We start from the raw sequence: 15,037 nt of genomic DNA, 5'->3' as shown, positions 1-15,037 counted from the left end.
GCATTATCTTTGTTGTTTTGTTTTGTTTGTAATTGCTAAAAGTTCTTGCTAATTTTCTTACTAAACATGTTAACTATATTCTTAAGTAAACTTTGTGAAAAGGTGGGTCATTTGAATCATACCTGAAGTGAAACATTTCATGCCAAATTCAAGATGTAAAACGTATGATTCAGGCGGGTTCCATAAAACATTTTGGAGTTTCTAACCTGAGCCCTAACATGTAGCTACGTGATATATTTCCAGTAATAGAGTCATTACAGCACAGAAGGAATCCATTGGACCACTCGGGTTAATGCCGACTCACTGTCAGTGTCGAGTGGATCCCATTCTGCAGCAACTCCAATTTCATTTCCAAGTTATTGATCATCTCTGCTTGACTACCCTCACAAGCAGTTCAAGATCATGATCAATTGTAGCCCCCTGTATCTTAGCCAACTGAAACAATTCTATCCATTAAACATATTTTTAGTCCTGTAATAGAGACATAGATCTGTCTGGCCGCCTGCATGGAGATTTTCAGCTCTCTGTGTCCAGGGCAGGAAGCAGTGAGCATGGATCTGTCAATCAGCCTCAATCAGCACCTTCAGGAGAATTGGGAGGGTGAATATTAGATACAGCAGAGTGAGAATGGAGGGAGAGTGTGTGGGATGGAGATTCACAGCTTTTGGGGAATGAGAGAGGAAAGAATGTTCCATAGAAACTAGAATTGTCTGTTCTGAATTTCTAATCTGTGCTGACAGTGATGACTTTTGTAAACTCCTTTCACAGAATATGAGAAGGTGAGGATTGACAGACAGAAATCTCGAACAAATGTCATGTCAAATTCTGACAGTCATTCAGTTCATCTGGACCTGAATACCATCGGCCTTTCAATCGAAAAGGTGAAATATTTTTCTGTTCTGTCTGCTTCAGACTTTTTCTTTGCAGAAATGTGACTGGAAAGATGCCGTGACACACATATACCCGAGTGAGAGTGTTCCAGTGCACTGACTGTGGAAAGAGCTTTAAACAGTTACACAGCCTGAAAATACATCGCAGCATTCACAGTGGGGAGAGACTGTACCCGTGTTCTGTGTGAGATTGAACTGATTGTTTAACCTGGAGAGTCACAAGGACACCCGCACCATGGAGAAACCGTGGAAATGTGGGGAATGTGGGAAGGGATTCAATTACCCATCTCTGCTAGAAACTCATCGCCGCAGCCACACTGGGCAGAGACCATTCACCTGCTCTGATTGTGGGAAAGGGTTTACTCAGTTATCCAGCCTGCAGATACACCAGCGAGTTCACACTGGGGAGAGGCCGTTCACCTGCTCTCAGTGTGGGGAGGGATTCACTCAGTTATCCCACCTGCAGAGACACCAGCGAGTTCACACTGGGGAGAGACCGTTCACCTGCTCTCAGTGTGGGAAGGGATTCAGTCAGTTTTCCAACCTGCAGACACACCAGTGAGTTCACACTGGGGAGAAACCGTTCACCTGCTCTCAATGTGGGGAGGGATTTACTCGGTCATCCCACCTGCGAGTTCACACTGGGGAGAAGCCATTCACCTGCTCTCAGTGTGGGAAGGGTTTCAGAGCTTCATCTGCCCTGCTGAGACACCAACAAGTTCACGAGTGATTCCAGGGATTGGATTCTGCTGTTATTGTTTCTGCTCTCAATTACATCCAGGACTGTATTTTGTTCATTCTCACAGTTGGTCAATGGGGAGGGTCGGAGGGTTTCTTTCTGCTGGACTGGCCGGTCTCACAACTTGGCCTCCAGTGGGCTGATGCTCTTTGAGTCTTGTTGCGAATACCTGGTTTTAAATTTCACAAGGATCACAGAGTGACCGGGTGTGAGGAAGTTCAGAGATATTTAGTCAGCATTTTTGTTTGAAACCTCCCAGTGCCCGTCCAATTTCCTTTGTAATTGTTTATTGTCTCCACTTCCTCCACCCTCGTAGGCAGCGAGTTCCAGGTCATTACCATTCGCTGCATCAAAATATTCTTCCTCACATCCCCCCCCCCCCACCCCCATCTCTGACCCAAAACCTTAAATCTGCGCCCCCTCGTCCTTGTCTCATCAGCTAATGAGAACAGCTTTTCTTTGTCCACCTTATCTCAACCTGTCAGAATCTTGTCCACCTCTATCAAATCTCCCCTCAACCTCCTTTGCTCCAAGGGGAACAACCCCAGCCTGACATCGACAATAAAGAACAAACTAACAGAATATGTTAATACCTGAAATCAAATGGAATGTTTAATTTCTGTTTGAAAGAGATTGGCGGCACGGTAGCACAGTGGTTAGCACTGCTGCTTCACAGCTCCAGGGACCTGGGTTCAATTCCCGGCTTGGGTCACTGTCTGTGCGGAGTTTGCACATTCTCCCCGTGTCTGCGTGGGTTTCCTCCGGGTGCTCCGGTTTCTTCCCACAGTCCAAAGATGTGCGGGTTAGGTTGATTGGCCATGCTAAAATTGCCCCTTAGTGTCCTGGGATGCGTAGATTAGAGGGATTAGTGGGTACAATATGTAGGGATATGGGGGTAGGGCCTGGGTGGGATTGTGGTCGATGCAAACTCGATGGGCTGAATGGCCTCTTTCTGTACTGTAGGATTTCCATGATTTCTATGATTTCTATGATTGTGAATATATTGTCCTGGACAATAAAGGAATTTGAACAATTCATCTTGGGTGTGGTTGAATGGAATATATCAATCTGGTATCCACCTACAGTTCAGTTAAAGTCTGGATTTGTAGCTGGAAATCCCTCCCTAACAGCACTGTGGGTGTACTTACACCTCAGGCATTGTAGCAGTTCAGGAAGGCAGTGTTGGGGTTGACCACGGCCGAGGCAGCTACATACAGCCACATATTCTGTTATAATTGAAGGACTGCAGATTGAATGTGAGGCATTGTGGGACTGGACTATCTTAACCACATTCCTGTGACTGCTCAGTTTCTGCAATCACGGACTGATGGGGGGTGATATAGAATTCCTAGTATGAGACCCTTCATTTCATTTTTACTAAAATAAATTGACTAAGTTAAGGTAATTATAAAGTGCCTTACTGTATATGTACTGAGAATTCACAATGTGCCTGGAACAAAATATGCAAAGGTATGAAATGTGAAAAGAAATATGAAAATATGAAAAGGAAGAGGGAAGCTTATGTAGGGATGAGGAAACAAGGTTCAGATGGCTCGATTGAGGGTTACAAGTTAGCAAGGAACAAGCTGAAAAGGGGCTTAGGAGAGCTAGGAGGGGACATGAGAAGTCCTTGGCGGGTCGGATCAAGGAAAACCCCAAGGCTTTTTACTCTTTTGTGAGGAATAAAAGAATGACCAGGGTGAGGTTAGGGCCAGTCAAGGACAGTCGTGGGAACTTGTGTATGGAGTCAGTAGAGATAGGCGAGGTGATGAATGAATACTTTTCTTCAGTGTTCACCAAGGAGAGGGGCCATGTTTTTGAGGAAGAGAAGGTGTTACAGGCTAATAGGCTGGAGGAAATAGATGTTCGGAGGGAGGATGTCCTGGCAGTTTTGAGTAAACTGAAGGTCGATAAGTCCCCTGGGCCTGATGAAATATATCCTAGGATTCTTTGGGAGGCAAGGGATGAGATTGCAGAGACTTTGGCTTTGATCTTTGGGTCCTCACTGTCCACGGGGATGGTGCCAGAGAATTGGAGAGTTGGGAATGTTGTTCCTCTGTTTAAGAAAGGGAATAGAAATGACCCTGGTAATTATAGACCGGTTAATCTTACTTCGGTGGTTGGTAAATTGATGAAAGAGGTCCTTAGGGATGGGATTTACGACCATTTAGAAAGATGCGGATTAATCCGGGATAGTCAGCACGGATTCGTGAAGGGCAAGTCGTGCCTCACAAATTTGATAGAATCTTTTGAAGAGGTAACTAAGTGTGTTGATGAAGGTAGGGCAGTTGATGTCATATACATGGATTTTACTAAGGCGTTTGATAAGGTCCCCCATGGTCGGCTTATGATGAAAGTGAGGAGGTGTGGGATAGAGGGAAAGTTGGCCGATTGGATAAGTAACTGGCTGTCTGATCGATGTGGTGGATGGAAAATTTTTGGATTGGAGGCAGGTTGCTAGCGGAGTGCCACAGGGACCAGTGCTTGGTCCTCTGCTCTTTGTGATTTTTATTAATGACTTAGAGGAGGGGGCTGAAGGGTGGATCAGTACATTTGCTGATGACACCGTGCAAAGGGACCTGGGGGTCCTTGTGCATGAGACGCAAAAGCCCAGTCTGCAGGTACAACAGGTGATCAAGAAGGCAAATGGGATGTTGGCCTATATTGCGAAGGGGATAGAATATAAAAGCAGGGATGTCTTGATGCACCTGTACAGGGCATTGGTGAGGCCGCAGCTGGAATACTGTGTGCAGTATTGGTCCCCTTATATGAGGAAGGATATATTGGCATTGGAGGGAGTGCAGAGAAGGTTCACCAGGTTGATACCGGAGATGAGGGGTTTGGATTATGAGGAGAGGCTGAAGAGATTGGGTTTGTACTCGTTGGAGTTTAGAAGGATGAGGGGGGATCTTATGGAGACTTATAAGATAATGCGGGGGCTGGATAGGGTGGAGGCGGAGAGATTCTTTCCACTTAGTAAGGAAGTTAAAACTAGAGGACACAGCCTCAAAATAAAGGGGGGTCGGTTTAAGACAGAGTTGAGGAGGAACTTCCTCTCCCAGAGGGTGGTGAATCTCTGGAATTCTCTGCCCACTGAGGTGGTGGAGGCTACCTCGCTGAATATGTTTAAAGCGCGGATGGATGGATTCCTGATCGGTAAGGGAATTAAGGGTTATGGGGATCAGGCGGGTAAGTGGTACTGATCCACGTCAGATCAGCCATGATCTTATTGAATGGCGGGGCGGGCTCGAGGGGCTGGATGGCCTGCTCCTGCTCCTATTTCTTATGTTCTTATTATGTTCTTATAAGATTGGTGGAGTAGTGGATGAGGTGGAGGGCTGTTGTAGACTGCAAAGAGACATAGATAGGATGCAAAGCTGGGCTGAAAAATGGCAAATGGAGTTTAACCCTGATAAATGTGAGGTGATTCATTTTGGGAGGACTAATTTACATGTGGATTACAGAGTCAAAGGTAGGGTTCTGAAGACTGTGGAGGAACAGAGAGATCTTGGGGTCCATATCCACAGATCTCTAAAGGTTGCCACTCAAGTGGATAGAGCTGTGAAGAAGGCCTATAGTGTGTTCGCTTTTATTAACAAGGGGTTGGAGTTTAAGAGCCGTGGGGTTATGCTGCAACTGTACGGGACCTTGGTGAGACCACATTTGGAATATTGTGTGCAGTTCTGGTCACCTCACTCTAAGAAGGATGTGGAATCGCTGGAAAGAGTGCAGAGGAGATTTACCAGGATGCTGCCTGGTTTGGAGGATAGGTCTTATGAGGAAAGGTTGAGGGAGCTAGGGCTGTTCTCTCTGGAGTGGAGGAGGCTGAGGGGAGACTTAATAGAGGTTTATAAAATGATGAAGGGGATAGATAGAGTGAACGTTCAAAGACTATTTCCTCGGGTGGATGGAGCTATTACAAGGGGGCATAACTATAGGGTTCATGGTGGGAGATATAGGAAGGATATCAGAGGTAGGTTCTTTATGCAGAGAGTGGTTGGGGTGTGGAATGGACTGCCTGCAGTGATAGTGGAGTGAGACACTTTAGGAACATTTAAGCGGTTATTGGATAGGCACATGGAGCACACCAGGATGATAGGGAGTGGGATAGCTTGATCTTGGTTTCAGATATAGCTCGGCACAACATCGTGGGCCGAAGGGCCTGTTATGTGCTGTACTGTTCTATGTTCTATTATAAACTGAATAACCACAAATTAACCAAGTATTATAAGCTTAAACTGTATTTTCAATATGTATTGTGCCTTGGCCAACTTCGTTCCGAATACAGCATGATGGGAAATAGTGGTGGACAGGCTGAATTCTTTGAATACAATGGAGCACAGAAAGGCAGCTTCTGGATATGCGAAAGGCAAGTTTAATGGCCTGGTATTTAAGGGAGTAAATCCGTTCATGGGTAGCGAGGCTGGAGCAGTCTCTCAAGCTGATAAAGGAGGCCCTGGTTCCAGCGAAAGAGTGACTCCTTTCACCAATTAAAATTCGCAGGTGTTAGTTATGGCCTTGGTTACTGGAATGACATGGGTTCGGTTTCCTCGGTAAAGGGGAAGGAACCTACATGGGCAATAAGCGAATAATCGCCTATTCCTGTTGACAGGTGGAACGTAATTGGCTCAGATAATAATGGGTAATGTTGTGATTGGGCCTCCAGTCTGATTGACAAGACTGGGTGGGATTTTGAAATGTTCAGAATAATATTACCTTGCAATATTAGCTCAGCGAGGACATTGACTGTGTGTCTCTCCTGATGCATGCATTTGCAAATAAATTCCTTTTCGTTCTTTAACTATATGCTGTCTTTCGCAGTCTCTGTATTGGTTGAGAGAGGTTCAGCAAAATGCAGAGCACCCCAGGGGGACACCTGAGAAAATTCTTCTTCCACCCTGAATTTCAGGTTGTTAATCGAATGGATGAGGGTTCCAGATGAGCTCAGACTGGAGTGGAGTCAGGTGATGTTACTGGGGTGGAAATGGACGGGTCTTGCCGATGATCTGGATATGTGGCTGGAAGCTCAACTCGGGGTGAAATATTTCACCCTGGTTGTGAACAGCCTGGTTCAGCCTCAGACACTTGGCAAGAAGAGGGATAGAGTTGCTGGCGAGGGAGTGGAATTTGCAGTGAGGATTGAAGACAATGGGTTCAGTCTTATCAGTGTTTATATGAAAGCAATTTCTGTTCTTTCAATACTGAAAGTGAGATAAGTCAGGATGATGTGTGAGTTGGAGGAACTTGGAGGTGATGGTGATCACATCTATCTGCTATCTGATCCTTCTAGGTGATGGAGGTTGAGGGTTTGGGAGATTCTGTCAAAGTTATCGTCAAGTTGTAGATGTATAAAATCCCTCGCCTTCACCCCCGGCCTCTCCTATTTCTCTCCTAACTCCTCCCACAATGCCCAGAGTCTTGTGTAGACCCAGTCCAGGTGGCAGGTTTCTTTCCCTCAAGGACATCAGCAAACAAGTTGGGTTTTTATGACAATCCAATCGCTCGTGCCGGCCCCACAAATGACCAGATTCATTCAGCTCAATTTCACAACCCGTCTTTGTGTTTTTGTGGGTTCTTTTTCACTCACTTTTTTCAATTTCACAGGTTTTACAAGAGGAAGATTTGCAGTTGAGAAACTGAAACAAAACATGATATCAGAATCTGATGGAATCGGCCAATTTATTGTAACCTGAATATCATTGTGTTTTGAACATGGAAGAAAAAAGCACCATTCACAGTGGAGAGAAACTGTACACATGTTCTGTTTGTGGACAAGACTTCAACCAATCATCTGGCCTTTCGGAACATAATTGCAGTCACAACAGGAAGATGGCATGGAAGTGTGAGGATTGTGGGAAGGAATTCAATTACCCATCCCTGCTGGAAATTCATCGACGCAGTCACACTGGTGAGAGCCCATTCATCTGCTCTCAGTGTGGGAAGGGATTCACTCAGTTATCCAGCTTACATATACATCAGAGGACTCATGCTGAGGAGAGGCCGTTCACCTGCTCCCAATGTGGGAAGGGATTCAATCAGTCATCCAACCTAGCAATACACCAGCGAGTTCACACTGGGGAGAAACCGTTCACCTGCTCTGAATGTGGGAAGGGATTTGCTCACTCATCCACTCTGCTGATACACCAGCGAACTCATACTCATAGAATCATAGAAACCCTACAGTACAGAAGGCGGCCACTCGGCCCATTGAGTCTGCACCAACAATAATCCCACCCAGGCCGTATCCCCACAACCCCACACATTTACCCCACTAATACCTCTAACCTACACATCCCGGGGCACTAAGGGGCAATTTAGCATGGCCAATGCCCTAACCTGCACATCTTTGGACTGTGGGCGGAAACCGGAGCACCTGGAGGAAACCACACAGACACGGGGAGAATGTGCAAACTCCACACAGACAGTGACCCGAGCCGGGAATCAAACCCAGGCCCCTGGAACTGTGAGGCAGCAGTGCTAACCACTGTGCTACTGTGCTGCGCCTCAGGAGAGGCCATTCACTTGCTCCCAGTGTGGGAAGGGATTTGCTGACTCATCTACTTTGTTGAAACACCAGCGAGTTCACACTGGGGAGAGGCCATTCACCTGCTCCCAGTGTGGGAAGGGATTTGCTGACTCATCTACTTTGTTGAAACACCAGCGAGTTCACACTGGGGAGAGGCCATTCATCTGTTCCCAGTGTGGAAAGGGATTTGCTCAGTCAGCCACCTTGTTCACACACCAGCGAATTCACATTAGGGAGAGGCCATTCACCTGCTCTGTGTGTGGGAAGGGATTCAATTAGTCATCTAAACTAGCAATACATCATTGAGTTCACACTGGGGAGAGGCCGTTCACCTGCTTGCAGTGTGGGAAGGGATATGTTACCTCATCGAATCTTGTGACACACCAGGGAATTCACAAGTAACTATTGTGATTGGATTTCAAATTAGGGAGAAACTGTGAAACTGTGGAGACTGAGGAGAGTTTCAGTTACCTGTCAGAGCTGGAAGCTCATCAGGACTTTTTGTTGATCGAGGGTTTCCACAAGCTGCTCTGAGACTTGTCTTCTCTCTGGAAGTTTCAAGGCACTCTATACTCATTATAGCAAGTATATTTATGGTTGCTAACTATTTAAAGTGGCATTTGCATTGGTAAGAGGAATGTTGCTTATTTGGAACTGAAATCATAGAATCATAGAAACCCTACAGTGCAGAAAGAGGCCATTTGGCCCATCGAGTCTGCACCGACCACAATCCCACCCAGGCCCTATCCCCATATCCCTACGTATTTACCCACTAATCCCTCTAACCTACGCATCTCAGAACACTAAGGGGCAATTTCAGCATGGCCAATCAACCTAACCCGTACATCTTTGGACTGTGGGAGGAAACCGGAGCACCCGGAGGAAACCCACGCAGACACGAAGAGAATGGCAAACTCCACACAGACAGTGACCCAAGCCGGGAATCGAACCCAGGTCCCTGGAGCTGTGAAGCAACAGTGCTAACCACTGTGCTACCGAGTTAGAAATTAAATTAAAGTTATTTCCATTCACTTTTAAATATTGTTCAAATGTTAGCACTGATGCCTAACAGCGCCAGGGACCTGGGTTCAATTCCGGTCTCAGGTCACTATCTGTGTGGAGTTTGCACATTCTCCCCGTGTCTGCATGGGTTTCCTCCGGGGGTTGCTCCGGTTTTCTCCCACAGTCCAAAGATGTGCAGATTAGGTTGATTGGCTATGCTAAATTAACCCTCGTGTCGGGGGATTAGCAGGGTAAATATGAGGGGTTGAGAGAATAGGGCCTGGGTGGGATTGTGGTCGGTGCAGACTCGATGGGCTGAATGGCCTCCTTCTGCACTGTAGGATTCTATGATTCTATGTTAATAGTCAAGCTGCTTCATTTGTTGGAATTATATTTAAACTTTCATTCAATAAAGTTTGTTTTACCATAAAAGATCCCTAATTTGTCAGTGGAATTACCCCTGGAGTGAAGCATCCTATCCTCACACTTATGCCAAAATAGAAAAATTGTTGGGGTCTACTCTGATTTCCTAATGTAATTTAGAGGTTCTGGTCCAGGACCCGAACAGAAAGGATTCACTCAATCATCCACAGTGCAAACACTCTGGTTTCACACTGGGGAGAGACCTTACAAATGCCCAGACTGCAGGAACTGCTATAAAAGTTGTGGAGAGCTGATGTCTCATCAGCGTATTCACACTGATGAGAGACATTCAGGTGCTTTTACTGTGAGCCTGGGTTCAGGGGATCATCTCAACTCACTGTACACCAGTGAGTTCACACTGGGGAGAGACCGGGGTCCTGATGGACTTATTCCTAGAATCTTAAATCAGGCTATTGAGATGAAAGCAAAATTCCATGGGTGCCAATAATCTGAAAAAAACCTCAGAAAATGTTGGAAAAACTCAGCAGGTCTGGCAGCATTGGTGGAGAGAGAAACAGAGTTAACATTCGAGTCCGAATGTCTGTTCTTTAGTTGAAGAGGGGTAGAAATGGTGAGTAAGATAGTTATGTCAGTGTCACTATCAGTGCAGGATACAAATTCAGAACAGACAATTCCAATCCTTCACCCAAACATGTGGTTCAATCAAACTAAAAGACCAAAATCAGCAACAAAGTCCCAATAGAATCTCCCTCTCCGGGGCCACCTGGGCACAGACAAGACAGAAGATAAGTCGGCAGCCAGAGTGACCCCCGCCTCCCCATTCAGCCCCACCCATCCTGGATCTACAGATTACTGCTTAACCAAGGTCTCGAGCAGATCCAGAAGATCCTCCCATTCACCCACCCACACCCACATTTTACAGCCTTTCAGACTCCTCATTTAGTTCAACAGTTTCAGAGAGTAAACTCTCTTTACTCTGAGAGTAAACTCTCAATTGGGCCAGTGGGCTGATGAATGGCAGATGGAGTTTAATTTAGACAAATGCGAGGTGATGCATTTTGGTAGATTGAACCAGGGCAGGACTTACTCAGTTAATGGACGGGCGTTGGGGAGAGTTACAGAACAAAGAGATCTAGGGGTACAGGTTCATAGCTCCTTGAAAGTGAAGTCACAGGTGGACAGAGTGGTGAAGAAGGCATTCAGCATGCTTAGTTTCATTGGTCAGAACATTGAATACACGAGTTGGGATGTCTTACTGAAGTTGTACAAGACATTGGTAAGACCACATTTGGGATAGTATGTACAGTTCTGGTCATCCTATTGTAGAAAGGATATTATTAAACTAGAAAGAGCGCAGAAGAGATTTACTAGGATGCTACCGGGACTTGATGGATTGAGTTATAAGGAGAGGCTGGACAGACTGGGACTTTTTTCTCTGAAGCATAGAAGGCTGAGGGGTGATCTTACAGAGGTCTATAAAATAATGAGGGGCACAGATCAGCTAGATAGTCAATATCTTTTCCCAAAGGTAGGGGAGGCTAAAACTAGAGGGCATAGATTTAAGTTGAGAGGGGAGAGATACAAAAGTGTCCAGAGGGGCAATTTTTTCACACAGAGGGTGGTGAGTGTCTGGAACAAGCTGCCAGAGGTAGTAGTAGAGGCAGGTACAATTTTGTCTTTTAAAAAGCATTTAACAGTTACATGGATACGATGGGTATAGAGGGATATGGGCCAAATGCGGACAATTGGGATTAGTTTAGGGGTTTAAAAAAAAGGTGGCATGGACAAGTGGGGCTGAAGGGCCTGTTTCCATGCTGTAAACCTCTATGACTCTACAACTCTGAGCCTATTTTGTTTATTTTTCTTTGATTGTTTCATTTTTCTTTCAGTCGGCAGCCCCCCCCCCCCCCCCGCTCCAGGCACAGCTTTTGTTCCTTTTCTCGCTCCATTCCCTTTGGCTCTGAGGAATTCACTTTGCTCTCATTCAATTTCTCCTGGCTTCCACCCTATCAGACCTTCCTTTAGTCCCTGTCTCACCCGCCCCTTTCTCCAAACCTGTTACATTTCTAACTTTTCCCAGTTCTGATGAAAGGTCACAGAGCTGAAATGTTAACTGTGTTTCTCTCTCTGCGCAGATGCTGCCTAAACTGCTGAATTTTGTTCCAACATACCATTCGTCTTTTTTACTGTCTTTTACACCTGCATGCTTACCTTCAGTGACTATTGTGCAAGAACACCCAGGTTGTGTTGCATATTTCCTCCTCCTACTGTATGACTATTCAGATAGTAATCTGTCTTCCCATTTTTGCTCCCAAAGTGGATGACCTCACATTTATCCAAATTATACTGCAACTGCCAATCATTTGCCCACTCACTCAACTTGTCAAATTACACTGAAGGATTGCTGCATCCTCCTCACAGCTCACCCTCCCACCTTGCTTTGTGTCATTAACAAATTTGGAGATATTGCATTTAGTTCCCTCATCTAAGTCATTTATATGTAGTAACGAGCTGAGGTCCCAGCTCTGACCCCTGCATTACCCCATTAGTCACTTCCTGCCATTTTAAAAAAGTTTTTAAAAAGTTTATTTATTAGTCACAAGTAAGGCTTACATTAACACTGCAATGAAGTTACTGTGAAATTCCCCAAGTTGCCACAGTCCAGCGCCTGTTCGGGTCAATGTACCTAACCAGCACGTCTTTCAGAATGTGGGAGGAAACCCACGGGGAGAACATGCAAACTCCACACAGACAGTGACCCAAGCCAGGAATCGAACCTGCGTCCCTGGCGCTGTGAAGCAGCAGTGCTAAGCACTGTGCTACCGTGCCGCCATTTGGAAAAAGACCCGTTTATTCCTACTCTTTGTGTCCTGTCTGCCAACTAGTTTCTATCCATCTGAACACACTACCTCAATCCCATGTGCTTTAATTTGACACATTAATCTTTTATGTGGGACATTGTCGAAATCCTTCTGAAAGTTGAAATAAACCACATCAACTGGCTCCCCCTCATCAACTCTACTAGTTATATCCTCAAAGAATTCGAATCGTTTTGTCAAGCACGATTTCCCTTTCTTAAATCCATGCTGACTCTGTCCGATCCTGCCACTGTTTTTCAAGTCTTTTGCAACAGAATCTTTGAAAATGGATTCTTGAATATTCCCCACTAACAGTGTCAGGCTTACTGGTCTATAATTCCTTGTTTTCTCTCTACCTCCCTTTTTAAATAGTGGGGTTACATTAGCTACACTCCAACCTGTCGAAACTGTTCCAGCGTTTATAGAATCTTGGAAGATGACCACCAATGCATCAACTATTTCTCAGGCACAATGCCAAGGCCAGACCTTGTTTCCCCCTTGGTAGGGATGTAACCAGTATCCACATCTCCACTTTCATATGGTTCAGACTCTGAGAGCAGCAGCGGGTAATCTGACCCTGACAATTCCCACTCACTTTCAGCCATTTCTCACAAAAGCTGCTGGGATTGCAAAACTTCTGTCTGAAAAATATTTCCCTTTAGCTTCCAATCTCCACCAATAGAAAATATTCCCTCTGACCATGTTACAATCCTGACAGTGTTATGGTGAAGGAAGAAGTTGGAGCCAACCTTTATTTGGTACAGATTTATTTGGAGTGAAACTTCACAGGTATTTCCCTCCTAACTTCACACTATGTCAGTACATGTCTCTTCATTTGCATTCATAATCATCCAATCAATGCCCTCAATTTGTATTTACTTAATCTCAAATGATTTGTTATCCCCAAGAGTGGGAGCAGATAATAAGTCTAATCGGAGTGACTGCTGCGATGTCTCAGCAGAGGTTGAATCATTCAATGAATATGATTAACAGAAAAATCCCATCACAATAGTTACTTGTGAACTCGCTGGTGTGTCTGCAGAGTGGATGACTGAGTGAATCCCTTCCCACATGTGGAGCAGACGAAAGGTCTCTCCCCAGTGTGAACTCGCTGGTGTAACCGCAGGTTGGATGAGCGAGCAAAACCTTTCCCACAAACAGAGCAAATGAATGGCCTCTCCCCAGTGTGAACTCTCTGGTGTTTCAGCAGGTTGGCTGAATGAGCAAATCCCTTCCCACACTGGGAGCAGGTGAACGGTCTCTCCCCGGTGTGCCCTTCCTTGTGTATTGCTAGGTTGGATGACTGATTGAATCCCTTCCCACATACAGAGCAGGTGTATGGTCTTTCCCCAGTGTGAATTCGCTGGTGCGTCCGCAATGTGTGAGAGTGAGCAAATCCCTTCCCACACTGGGAACAGGTGAATGGCCTCTCCCCAGTGTGAACAGTCTGGTGTGTCAGCAAATTTGATGACCGACTGAATCCCTTCCCACATTGGGAGCAGGTGAACGGCTTCTCCTCAGTGTGAATTTGCTTGTGTAATGCAAGGTTGGATGACTGAGTGAATCCCTTCCCACAAACAGAGCAGGTGAACGGTCTCTCTCCAGTGTGCATTCGCTGATGTTTCAGCAGATTGGATGAGTGAGCAAATCGCTTCCCACACTGGGAGCAGGTGAATGGTCTCTCCCCAGTGTGAATTCGCTGGTGTTTTACTAGGGTGGATGGGTGAGCAAAACCCTTTCCACACTGGGAGCAGGTGAATGGCCTCTCCCCAGTGTGACTGCGCCGATGAGTTTCCAGCAGGGATGGGTAATCGAATTCCTTCCCACAGTCTCTACATTTCCATGCCATCTCCCTGTTGTGACGGCAATTGTGCTCCGAAAGGCCAGATGATTGGTTGAAGTCTTGTCCACACAGAGAACATATGTACAGTTTCTCTTCACTGTGAACGGTGCTATTTTCTTCCATGTTCAAAATACAATGATATTCAGGTTACAATAAATCGGACGATTCCATCAGGTTCTGATACATTGTTTGAATCCTCATCTTCTAAAACCCTGTGAAATTGATTAAAACAGAAAGAAGAGAGTAAGGGAACCCACAAAAATACAATGGTTGTGAAATTGAGCTGAATGAATCTGGGGCCAGCACTGGGAAAAAGTGACTATGAAAGCTTTTGGATTGCCAACTGATTCACTAAGATCAAAGCAAAATACTGTGGATGCTGGAATCTGAAACAAAAACAGAAAATGCTGGAGAAACTCAGCAGGTCTGACAGCATCTGTAGAGAGAGAATGGGGCCAACGTTCTGAGTCTGGAAGACCCATTGTCGACAAGTGTCATCCAGACCCAAAACATTGGCTCTATTCTCTCTCCACAGACACTGTCAGACCTGCTGAGTTTCTCCAGCATTTTCTGTTTTTGTTCCAACTGATTCACTAATGTCCTTCACGAAAAGAAACTTGTCATCCAGGCTGGGTCTACACAAGACTCTGGGCACTGTGGGAGGAGACAGAGAGAAGTAGGAGAGGCCAGGGGTGAAGGAGAGGGATTTTATACATCAACAACTCAATGAGAACTTTGACAGAATCTCCCAAACCCTCAACCTCCATCATTCAGAAGGACTAAGATAGCAGGTAG

The 15,037-nt window shown here is 45.6% G+C and overlaps 1 protein-coding gene across 1 annotated transcript in view; it reads right to left on the bottom strand.

Moving 5' to 3' along the window:
* LOC144480723 (uncharacterized) overlaps positions 1-15,037 on the bottom strand; it is a 62,583-nt gene that overhangs the window by 6,136 nt on the left and 41,410 nt on the right. The window contains exons 5-6 of the mRNA XM_078200314.1: positions 13,416-14,177; positions 305-377 (exon numbers count right to left, since the gene is read on the bottom strand). Of these exons, the coding sequence (XP_078056440.1) occupies positions 305-377; positions 13,416-14,177 (835 nt within the window). The remainder of the gene's footprint in view (positions 1-304; positions 378-13,415; positions 14,178-15,037) is intronic.

Source organism: Mustelus asterias, chromosome 30 (assembly GCF_964213995.1).
Source record: "Mustelus asterias chromosome 30, sMusAst1.hap1.1, whole genome shotgun sequence".
Classification (NCBI taxonomy): Eukaryota; Metazoa; Chordata; class Chondrichthyes; order Carcharhiniformes; family Triakidae; genus Mustelus; species Mustelus asterias.
This window is presented reverse-complemented; position numbering and strand designations above follow the sequence as displayed.